General features: G+C 39.7%; 1 protein-coding gene across 1 annotated transcript in view; it reads right to left on the minus strand.

Moving 5' to 3' along the window:
* UNC5D (unc-5 netrin receptor D) overlaps positions 1-12,304 on the minus strand; it is a 158,782-nt gene extending 146,478 nt beyond the window's left edge. The window contains exons 1-2 of the mRNA XM_077805542.1: positions 12,010-12,304; positions 2,622-2,765 (exon numbers count right to left, since the gene is read on the minus strand). Coding sequence (XP_077661668.1) covers positions 2,622-2,765; positions 12,010-12,304 — 439 coding nt within the window. The remainder of the gene's footprint in view (positions 1-2,621; positions 2,766-12,009) is intronic.
* Positions 12,305-12,773: the final 469 nt, after the last annotated feature.

Raw genomic sequence — 12,773 nt, forward strand, 5'->3', positions numbered from 1 at the left:
TTCCTTCTTTTACAGACCTTTTTACTTACTTATTAATTAACAATGTAGGATATTTGCCTAATAACCAGAATTAGTGATTTAAAAGTAAAAGATAAACTGGGACCACAAGTATATTCCTGAATCCTCCACTAAGACCAATTCTGCAAAAACACAGCTCAGACCCTTCCACAAGGAAAATGCACCAGATGTAACTGTAAAGTGAAAACCAGATGAAGCTTTGAGTACCTCCAGTCATATAACATTCTGTATTATAACACTCATATTCGGGTACTGTCCTTTTGGCCATTGGATTTTAATGTTCCTCCTTGCCAGAATGCCGTTTATTGTGTTTCCTACTTTCTCCTGCATCGAGATAATGATCTGTTGATTGTGAGTGACAACACTGCAGTGTAGCAATTCTGATATGAGGAGCAGAGACAGAAATAGCTTCCCACACTGAGGGAAACTACTGCCCGTTCTCCCCAGTATTTTACAAATACTGGCATTATGCAAGCTGCCTGGTAGCTATGTTTCTTCTATACCGTTTGGGCAGTTAGGACAATTCATCTCTAATCTATGGTACAGTGGCTGCCATTAAAAGAAATTAACATTTGTCAGCCCAGATGAGCTGTATCTGCAAAACCACAGCCTTCGCTATACTTATTACAAGAAGGAATGGCAATGTATGTGCTAACTTGGCAAATAGTGAATTTTCAGTTGTGACTACTATAACTATACTGACTTTAGTGAAGTAACACTAGGGATGAATCTGGGATGAATTTAACCTTCAATGCAACATCATTAGCCTGAAAAGAAATATATTCTAAATTATTTTGCTTCTCTGCACATTGGAGTGCCTTTCAAGCCCACCTTCGGGCAAGAAACTGACATATATGGCATGTTTTAGACATAGTTTAAACAGCAGAGCATAAACTATATAGGCTATTACAGCAGGTCAGAAAACAGTTAAAGTTTTTAATGAAAAATACTGAAAGTACAGTAGAACTTCAGAGTTGCAAACACCTCATTATGGTTGTTCTTTCAAAAGTTTACAACTGACTTAATACAGCTTTGAAATTTTACTGTGCAGAAGAAAAATGCTGCTTTTAACCATCTCAATTTAAATGAAACAAGCGCAGAAACTGTTCCCTAATCTTGTTAAACCTTTTTTTTAAACTTTCAATTTATTTTTTAGTAGTTTATGTTTAACACAGTACTGTACTGTATTTGTGTTGTTGGTTTTTTTCGGTCTGCTGCTGCTGCCTGATTGTGTACTTCCAGTTCCAAATCAGGTGTGTAGTTGACTGGTCAGTTTGTAACTCTGGTATTCGTAACTCTGAGGTTCTACTCTATTTAAAATTTTGACAAGCAGAGCAAAAAATTTTTGACCAGATCTAATATGATATGCACATCTAGAACACAGAATTCAGCTAGCCTTGGCAAGTTAGCCAGATTCATAACCATGGTATTAATTTACAGTATAGCTGCTCAAGATGATTACTGTTGGTTACATTAAAATACAAGTTTTGATCCTCTTCACAATGTCCTCCAATTTGGGAAGCATATGTAGTGCTTGTCACTATCCTTTAAGTACAGTAGATGGCATGACCTTAGGAGCAACAACTCCTGGTTTTCCAAGCCAATGGCAAAATGTGAAAAGAGCAAAATAAGGAACAACTTCCCCTTGCCACATGAAGAAAGAGGAAGTTATTCCTAACTCTCTATAGAACTAGTTCAGAGGATCAATCCAAGCCACCTGATAGAGATATAACTGCAGCTATGTGGTTAGCAGGCAGTTAGTAGACTACTAGCCCAGTTCACAAATGAGATGAATAACCTCTTAGTTAGACGTACCTGACCTTTTCTTCAATGCCTTTTTTAATGTCTTAAAAACAAGGGCTCTTTTTTAAAATGGTAAATTATACGTTTATTCCCATAGAGAACAATCTCTTCTTTCCAGGGACTCTAAAATGTCTGGCAGGCTGTACCCTAGTATCAGTTCTAATAGGGATGTTTTTATCCCCTTTCTTTGTAGATTTGTCTTCTCATTTGGATTTGTTTTCTGCTGACTGTGTAACTAAAAAAAAAATCACCCCATTTTCCTGTTCTCATCCTGCTTCCCCCACATCAGCCCACACAATCAATGATGTGTTTCAATATTCAAAAGCAGATCTGGAATAGCAGAACACAAAAGCCTGTAATGTATTCTTGCATATTTTTCTGAAAAATGTAGCAGACATACATTGTTAAATGCTTCTGCAGATGTCTTTAGACCTTTGCCATCAGCACAGAGCAATAGGGCACATTCCAGTAGGTTTTCAATTTGCATTAACATTTATTTTTGCATTGCATTGTTATGACACCTTTGTGCATGCAATCCAAGCAGAATCTCTAAGAGAAACAGACTTGCTGAGTGCACTTCAAAGAAAATCATCAACCAACATGAAAATAAGAAAGGAGCTCCGAGAAGGCAGCATCAGAACAAATATGGTGTGTTTTCTCTGACGCTCCTGTAGTATTTCACAGGGAGCCCTAAGAATGACAACAATACTATCCTAGCGCCCAGTTACCTTTAACCCTAGCATAACAGCCTGTTTCAATTCTTTGAAAAAGCTTGAATAGCACACACTTATTCCACTTACAGGCTATGCGGACTGATGCCTTCCTGCTTTTTGAGGTCCCTAAATGGCTCCATGCAACACACTGACACCAATAATCTTCTGGCCCATGAAAATCCTCCACTTGCTGCCTTGTCACATTGATGAACACCTCTCGAACCTTCAAGCCTGAATAGGAAAGATATAGGAAATTAGCTGATATAGGACATCTTATTCAGGCATAAAGCTAAGGTTGGCGAAACCTTTTCTCTTTAATTAACTAATTCCATTTTTAATCAAGGCAAAGCTTTAATTACTTTGACAATAACATATTACTGCTAATTAAATCTGAACAGCTGAGTAGGTCAGAATGCACAAGTCAAAAGAATTATCCACTGAGTTTGGGCTTTGAAACAGTGTAATATTTGCCTTAGAAACCTTTTCTTTCCAAATGTTTTTATTTACTGATTTGATTTGTTTATAAATTACAATAAAAGTGCATCCCCATCCAGCCCTCTTGACAACCTGTTGAAAATACACTGACAGACCAGTCAATTAACGCTGATCAAATTAAACACCCGGAGACACCCGGAGCTGGGTATTTCACTTCTGAAAGGCATTAGGAAGTCAACCTGTTCCTTCAGTAAACAGTGGAGATAAGGCCCACCAGGAATACTAGAGGGGAGGTCAAATCAGCAAAACAAAATTTGTGCTACTTTGCCAGCAGCTGTTAGAGAACATTTTACTTTCTTTCACTTATTCTATTTGCTTTGTCATACTAGTCAGTGGTATGGCCAATTAACGCTGATCAAATTAAACACCCGGAGACAACGTAAGTGTGACAAGAACTGATTGACTGCCATTACAACCCACCCCACACTCATGAGGAAGGGAGAAAATGTGAGCCTTGCACCGTGCACCAGGATGTCTAAGTCTGGCTGCTGCAGTCCTTGGGAGAAGTGAGTTCCCAAGGTCTGAGTTCCTGATGGAGAATGCCCTGCCAGCCGGCCTGTCTCTCTTGTACTGATGGGTTAAGTAAACCAGCCACCATTTTAAAGTACTGCCTTTCTTTACAGTTATCACGGACAATGGTGTTCATACCATTCAGACAAGCATCTTGTTTGTTTTATTCAAGCTCCTTCCACAGGCCCCTATGCATGGTACAACCACCCTGAGTTCATCTGCAGTCCTACATTTAAGTCCCTCTTAAAGGCCCATTGGTGCTGTGCTAACTATGGTAAATTTAGCTGATGATGTATCTATTAAAACAAGTCTCAATTTGTTATTCCCCTTTCCCTAACTTATGCCCACTTATCTGTCTGTCCTTAGACAGTTCTTCAGGGATTAGTCATCCCTTCTTGTATCGCCTAGCCCATAATAATTATAATAAACATCCAATACATTGATCATAGTATTCTAGAGTTAGTAGAACATATCTTATTGTGGGAGCAAACAGCATAAATTATTTTAAGGCAAACAGGGATCTGCCATATTTTTATGAGTGCTAATGAAGAGCAAGATGTACCATACACAAGTTGTTATGCGGACCATAAGTTTTCCCCAGATGAAAATTCTAGCACTGGTTCTGTGTTTGGGCATACAATTTCGGGGTGGGGGCGGGGGGAGGGGGGGAGAGGAGGAATAATCTGTGCTGATAATACATCAGAGAAAAGTTTACAAATATTTACTCAAAGTTGCACTAGTTCTAGGAGAAGCATGAGTGAACAGGTTCATTTTCAACTTTTATAGTGTTATAGGAGGCTCATTTTCATTACCAGAAAGATGCAAATAACTCAGAAAGAAGTGAGAAAAGAGTGAGACAGTGACCAGGAGAAAGGATTGCCTAATTAAGAATAAAGAGGAAGAGAGCTAAATGTTCTCTCTCTAATTGCTATAGTCTAGCATTCACAATCTGCTCGGCATGGGAGATATTCAGCAGGAGGTACCTTCAACCCAGAGGTGCTTGACTTCAGGCTTGAGGGCATGCATGGGACATAGTGAGACCTGCCATTTCTGACACATACTGCTGCTACAGCTGTTTTACCTAATCCAAGAAACACTCTACCTGAGAGTGGAGATGGCCTCCTTTGAAGACTCAGATGGCTTTAACTCTGGTTCTAGCAAAATGGGACTGGGAAGAAGAAGAGGTGGTAGTGGAGAGAGAGTTCATTATGGGGATCCTTCTGAGGGTTTCAGGAGTTCATAGAGTTCCGGGGAACGAACAAGAAATAACACTTTACACTACAAAGTGTGGTCCTGATTCTCCTCCCCTTTACACTAGCAGTGGACTTCTATTCACTTCATTGGAAGGTTCTCTTTTCCTACGCAAGACTGAGGGGAGAGTCAGGGTCCATGCATTCTTCCCCTCCCTAGACTGATTGGCTGTTACTGTTAGCCATATCTTTGACACTCATTGTAGGACAATCTGGGGGAGTGGAGATATAATCCAAACCCAGTTAAAAAGGCATCACAAATAATTTGAAAGATCGCTGGTCATAAAAGTATTAATTTGAAAATGGAGCACATTCATTCCTGCCACTTTTTTTCCCCTCTCTCCCCTCCTGTGCCATCCTGAGATACTTATTTCCCCTTGGCTGGAAATGAATGGAAACTCAATCTCAAAATATTTCATGCCTGTGAAGTTTATAAAGCAGCAAGGAATTTCTAAACCTGAACTCCATAAATTGGCTTCCACTTAATCTCAGGCATCATTAACAGCTGGGTATTTCACTTCTGAAAGGCATTAGGAAGTCAACCTGTTCCTTCAGTAAACAGTGGAGATAAGGCCCACCAGGAATACTAGAGGGGAGGTCAAATCAGCAAAACAAAATTTGTGCTACTTTGCCAGCAGCTGTTAGAGAACATTTTACTTTCTTTCACTTACTCTATTTGCTTTGTCATACTAGTCAGTGGTATGGCCAAACCTGTGACCTTTTATAAAGGTGTCTCATTAGCCTTATCAGTCACTCAAATGCTCATTCTGTAACAAGCAAGCACACACCTTTCTTGTTTGTTTTGTTTAAATATGCACACTGACGTTGCAATTCTGAACAAAGCTTTTTATAAAGAGTTCCTGTATCTTCTGTCATGATGGAAACACAGCAAGGGATTATGAACCAAACACAGCCCAGAGAGCTCTGCAGTGCTATCTGCAGCTTCCCTTCTCTGTAACACAGCACGGTGGCAAAGACACTGCATGCCCCATGATGAAAATGTCCCATCTCAATTCTAACCGCTCAGAGAAATGAAGCCTTGCATGCTCAGCCAGGTATGTAGGTCGATCTCTGGTTTAAAGAGGAGGGCAGCTGCAATAGGCTCCATTGGGGCAGTCCTGAATCAAGGCAAGTTGCCAATGCAGCTCTTAGCTGGACAAAGTGTGGGCACTCATGCCATATCACGTGACTTTCAGATGTATATATCTGCTAATGCAGCACATGATAAAGCCATGCTATATACTGCAGCGACTTATTATAGTTGAACTCTTCCAGAATTGCTTAAAGTGTTTCATAGCCCTTGTGCTGCTACCAGTTTACAGAGATTCTCCTTCCAACTTGAATAGTAAGGCTCTGGAAATTACTCATTATTACTATAAAATTTTGAGCAATCATCATTCTGGATTCAGCCAATTATGGCTTTAGTTTTGTTAAGATATGTTATCTCCAACCTAGCTTTCCCCTTCTCTGACATGTGATTTAATCCAGTCAGAGATATGAGCCTAAATTTTCCAAAAGTGATTAATGTTTTGAGTGCCTAAGCAGAAATTCATTAAAAGTCCCTGGTTTTAAGAAGGCAGGTGCTCAGAATTTCCTGAAAAATCAGATCCCTTTACGATGCCGCAAGCGAGGCATCCAAAATATTTGGGAAATGCTTAGAAATACTTATTTCTTCATCAGAGCGCAATCCTATTTACAACTATTTTAGAAAAACTTGGGCAAAGTAGTCCTATTTGTGGCAGGAGGAATGCGCTGCAGTTCCTCATCATTGCAGTTCACCCAATAGTACCAAGAAGGTATATCCACCTACCTCCTACATCTCAAGAGATACCAGCAAAATTGTTCCTAGGAAATGTCATAGGCAGAGCCCAAAATCAATGCAAACAAAAGCTAGCATATCATAAATAAGACCAGGATTCTACCTGATAACTTGCATAACTTTAATAAGCACTGAAAGTCCAACCCTTTAAATTATTGTGCAAATTATAACCGTCATCTTTTGTTATACAGTACAGCCTTACAGAAAATAAAATTAGGATTGTGGTACTGATATGCTAATAAGCTTTCTGTGCTGTTGGATGGTTTAGTTGCAGATAGACTAATGCTGGCAGCAGATGAATAATTGCTCTGTATGTACTAAACATTACGCAGCAGCACAGAACTTCATCATTTGTCAGCTTTATTTGTTTAAATGAGAAAAATGCTGACAGCGGTTATTGCTATAATCCTTGTATTTATCAGAAAAGAAAACTCTAGTTACTTTTCATAGGTCTGATCCTGTTGGGAACCCCAAAGATGAAGTATTTTAAAAATAATTTGAGGTGCGTTCTGGAATGTTCAAGCAAAAAAAAATCATAGAAAGAAGTTATGCCTTAATTTATTTTTTTTATTACAGAAGGACCTAGAGGCCCCAACTACAGCTACATGTCACACTATGAGCTAGTTGTCATTCCCCTGCTTGTGTACACATACTCATCAAGCTAGTGTGAGTATAATTAGCCTGTAGCACTGTAGCAGCCATTATACTATTTGTGTTTAAATATCAGAAATCAGAACAAGCAATCACATCCATGACCTGTCACATGCTTTCAGACATGCGACATTTTTGCCACGTCCTGAGAAGTGAATGCTTTGTGACATCAATTGTTGAAGACTATAGAATGCATCAGAACCTGTGGACCACAAAAGAAGCATTAAAGTAATTTTTCTGTCATTGAGAATCTATATACAGAAATAGAGTTTTACATTTTGTGCATCTCATTAAAATGCAAAGAAACTTTGAGATTAAAAAAATGAGGAGTCCTTGTGGCACCTTAGAGGCTAACAAATTTATTTGGGTATAAGCTTTCATGGGCTAAAACCCACTTCATCAGATGCATGAAGTGGAACATACAGTAAGGAGGTATAAATACACAGCATATGAAAAGAGGGGAGTTGCCTTACCAAGTGGGGGTCAGTGCTAATGAGCCAATTCAATTAAGGTGGAAGTGGGGTATTCTCAACAGTTGACAAGAAGGAGTGGAAATCACTTTTGTGGTGCTAATGAGGCCAATGTAAACAAGGTGGACCATTTCAAACAGTTGACAAGAAGGTGTGAGTATCAGCAGAGGGAAATTAGTTTTTGTAGTGACCCATCCACTCCCAGTCTTTATTTAGGCCTGATTTGATGGTGTCCAGTTTGCAAAGTAATTCCAGTTCTGCAGTTTCTCGTTGGAGTCTGTTTTTGAAGTTTTTTTGTTGAAGAATTGCCACTTTTAAGTCTGTTATTGAGTGTCCGGGGAGATTGAAGTGTTCTCCTACTGTTTTTTGAATGTTATAATTCCTGATGTCAGATTTGTGTCCATTTATTCTTTTGCGTAGAGACAGTCCGGTTTGGCTACGCATGTATATGGCAGAGGGGCATTGCTGGCACATAATGGCATATATCACATTGGTAGATGTGCAGGTGAATGAGCCCCTGATGATGTGACTGATGTGGTTAGGTCCTATGATGGTGTCCCTTGAATAGATATGCGGACAGAGTTGGCACCGGGGTTTGTTGCAGGGTTTGATTCCTGGGTTAGGGTTTCTGTTGTGTGGTGTGTAGTTGCTGGTGAGTATTTGCTTCAGGTTGGGGGGCTGTCTGTAAGCGAGGACTGGCCTGTCTCGCAAGGTCTGTGAGAGTGAGGGATCATCCTTCAAGATAGGTTGTAGATCCTTGATCATGCACTGGAGAGGTTTTAGTTGGGGGCTATAGGTGACGGCTAGTGGCGTTCTGTTACTTTCTTTGTTGGGCCTGCCCTGTAGTAGGTGACTTCTGGGTACCCTTCTGGCTCTGTCAATCTGTTTCTTCACGTCACCAGGTGGGTATTGTAGTTTTAAGAATGCTTGATAGAGATCCTGTAGGTGTTTGTCACTCTCTGAGGGATTGGAGCAGATGTGGTTATATCTTAGAGCTTGACTGTATACAATGGATCATATGATGTGGTCTGGATGAATGTTGGAGGCATGTAGGTTTCCGGTATAGGGTGGTGTTTATGTGACCATCACTTATTTGCACTGTAGTGTCTAGGAAGTGGAACTCTTGCATGGACTGGTCCAGGCTGAGGTTGATGGTGGGGTGGAAATTGTTGAAATCCTGGTGGAATTCCTCAAGGGCCTCCTTCCCATGGGTCCAGATGATGAAGATGTCATCAATGTAATGTAAGTAGAGTAGGGGCATGAGGGGACAAGAGCTGAGGAAGCGCTGTTCTAACTCAGCCATGAAAATGTTGGCATACTGTGGGGCCATGCGGGTACCCATAGCAGTCCCGCTGACTTGAAGGTATAAATTGTCCCCAAATCTGAAATAGTTGTGGGTGAGGACAAAGTCATAGTTCAGCCACCAGGTTTGCCGTGACATTATCGGAGATACTGTTCCTAATGGCTTGTAGAATACTGTTGAGAATAGCCCACTTCCATCTTAATTGATTTGGCTCGTTAGCACTGACCCCTCACTTGGTAAGGCAATTCCCATCTTTTCATATGCTGTGTATTTATACCTCCCTACTGTATGTTCCACTCCATGCATCTGATGAAGTGGGTTTTAGCCCACGAAAAATTACACCCAAATAAATGTGTTAGTCTCTAAGGGGCCACAAGGACTCCTCATTGTTTTTGCTGATACAGACTAACACAGCAACGACTCTGAAACCTGTCACCATTTGAGATTAAAGGGACCTCACAGCTCATATTGCCTAATACCACAGCTAGCTCAACTGTGCTTCCTGAGCTAAGAGTACATCCATCCATTCTGCAGATTAGGTGCCTGCAGGCTGGAATACCTGTAGCAGTAATTTAAACATGGATAATTAAAAAAAAGACATTCCATATTTCTTACTACCTTTTTTTAAAAACCCATCTAATGATTAAGTGAAGCTAAAATGGCTTTTGCATCTTCATCCTAGCAACAAGATTAAAGTGTACTTATATTAAATCAGATTGTATTTATTAGACGGTGACAGTATGCCACAATCTGCAGTTCCTTTAGACAACAATAAATAATACCCCATATACCTCAGAAGTAGTACAGCTTCCACTTTGAGCAGAGATACCAAAAACTAAAGTCTTGCACTAAATGGATTCTCCAGTTTAGCATATTTTGTAAATTGTATACAGATTCCTCTGGAAGTAAACAAAGGAGGTACCAGTACCACCTGATTTAGCCCAAAGGGATAGAACAGGTTGTAGAGATACGTCTGGGCAAGTATTACCCAGGGTTCACATCACACCTATAAATTCCTTTGTAATACATATGTATCCATTACCTCACAAGTATAGTTCCCAGAATTACTGGAATCTTCCTTTCTAGCTTTTGAATTGGAGATTCCACTGGTACCATTTTCTGCTAGAGGTATAAAATGTAAATTCTCAGAACAAAGAGGCACAGCTGGAAATCCGCTCTCGTCATCTGCAGTATAACACCCAGCAATAAATAGAGTAACGTAAATTTTTCAAGTCAGCAGGACTTATGTGGTTTTAGAAAGTTTACACTAAAATTAATTACAAAATAAACAAGTAGTTGAAAAAATGAACCCAGGTCTATCCCTCAATTTAAAGCTGCTGAGCTATCTATCCATTTCCACCCCCACCCCCACCCTCACCATTAAGTGTCTCAGAACAAGATGTAAACATACAAAAAGAATAAAATACCCATAAGCTATTTTGGAACACTTTTGAGACAAATGAAAAATTAAAGTTTCGTTTACGGTTACAGCGTATGCAGCCTTCACTCGCATTTTGGATTCTGACGATCCAAACTAGAAGGATTCTGACCATATATCCATGTTCAAATAGTAAAAATTTTTGGTCAGTTCTAATGCTGGGCTTCATTCAAGCTTGCAATTTTTAGGTTCTATATCCAATGTGTAATTTCCTGGGCCACTAAGTTCAAAAATCTCAATGTTACCTGTGCAATTTTCTTTTAAAAAATTGTTGCTCTCTCAAACAATTTTTAGTCCAAGGCTTAGAAAACATAATTCCAGTGTGGACAAGACATATTTTCATTAACCATATGGAAGAAAAACATTTAGAAACAACATTTCTTCTATATTGATTCAGAAATGCCTTTGGAAGTAAAGGTTATGCCTATTAAATGCTTTTCAAAAAAGGTAACTGTAAAGATTAAAATTCATCCTGAATAGCATTTACAAAAAGGCTTTAGGGTGAAATCTCTTCAGAAACTATCACTTACACATGAATGCCTTACACCACCAGCATTTTAGATATGAAACTTCTTTTTAAATGGTGGCATTTCCCCCCAAAAAGGAATGTATTGGATTGACAGAAAGGATGTTATATCTACACAGCTATTTCCAAGACATGGAGTTGCCTAGCAATCTTGGAATTTAACAGGAGGAGGAAGGTAATAAAGAAAACAGAATTGTGAAATTACAAGAGGGTGCTGCTTTAAATTGGTTTTCAACACTTATCAAGTTGCCTGTAAATGAGAGGGGCTATAGGATGGTCTAGGAACATGACAAAATCTGCTGATCATTTTTTCAGCACTCTCCCTTCTCTATTTTCAGACCCACTTTTACAAGATGCAATGCTCCCACTTAACCTCATTAGCTGTCAAATATCCCACAGAGGGGAAAAAAAGCATTCAAGCCATACAGTTTAGTAGCACCACCACAGACTTCCAAGCTCTTCCCCGCTGGGCAGGGACAAGGGATTCCACAAATGCACAGGTTTTCCCTAGATGTCGTTCATGCTACAGATGTCTTAACTGCAATATTGGGGACTCTTGCGCCCTTCAAACCTCTCAGTCATTCTCTTTCGAGGCCTAATCCTACTCTCGTTGATAACAGCAGCAAGAATAGCAGCAGGATCGAGCCCCAACGTCCTCTTTAAAACTTTGGCTGTATTAAACTTCATTCCCCTTTACACTTATTACTTTCTGCAGCCCCACTCACCTTTCCTCTCTCCTTTTCCCTTCTTGCTGTGCCTATTCAGACAGAATAGTTAATTACTGCTATACATTTCAAGGCTAACTTTTTCCTACACTATCTCCATTCACTGCACTGACTTTCTTTCTTTTAGGAGCTGATTTCCTCAACTTTCTGAAAGAGGTGCCCTTTATTCTTCCCCTCTAAATTTCACTCTCTCTCTACATCCTATTTCTCCCCTCTGCCTTTTGTATTTTGCCGATAAGCCATGTATTCTAAGATATTTTCACATGAACACATCAGTCCCACTCTTACCCGTACTTTCATCCATGCTTTCCTCAGAGACATGCTCATTTTGGTGGACCCATTCACCATTACACTTGAAGAAAATCTGCATAGCGGGCATGGCTTTGCATCGCAAGGCAATGGGGTTGCTTTTAATGATGTAAGCATCATCTGGTTCTTGCATAAAATGAGGCAATGTTCCAGGAGCAGATGGAATAGACTCAGGAAGGGCTTCACTGTTGTCATTTCCTGACAGGAGAGAAGAAAGGAAATGTTTGCATATTAGAACCGATAGGAGGGGACAATGACTTACATGTTTGCCCATAATTCAATAGGAATACTTCTGGTTTGGGTTCAGTTAATACTCTGTTTTCTACCATGTCATTTTGCTGCCTAAATAATACCTGGAATCTTCTTATTATCTAGTTGTATTATGGTAGCACCTATGGGCCTCAATTGTGATTGGAATCCCATAGTGGTAGGCATTGTACAGACCAATAGTAAGAAAGAGCCCCTTGCCCAAAGAACTTGCCATCTAAAAATAGTTAAGACAGACAAAGGAAGTATCATTATCCCCAATTTCATAGATGGGGAACCAAAGCACAGAGAAATTGAGTTGATAAGTTCAAACAGGAAATCTGTGGAAGTACTGGAAATTAAACCCTGATTCCCTGAGTCTCAGTACAGTGTCTTAACCACAAGAACACCCTCATCTCAAATACTGCATTTAATTTCCTTTAGGCAGTTGTTGTAGATTTAACAGGGATCAGCATGTTAACCATACAGAAGTCTAT

This window comes from Eretmochelys imbricata, chromosome 26, assembly GCF_965152235.1.
Source record: "Eretmochelys imbricata isolate rEreImb1 chromosome 26, rEreImb1.hap1, whole genome shotgun sequence".
Classification (NCBI taxonomy): domain Eukaryota; kingdom Metazoa; phylum Chordata; order Testudines; family Cheloniidae; genus Eretmochelys; species Eretmochelys imbricata.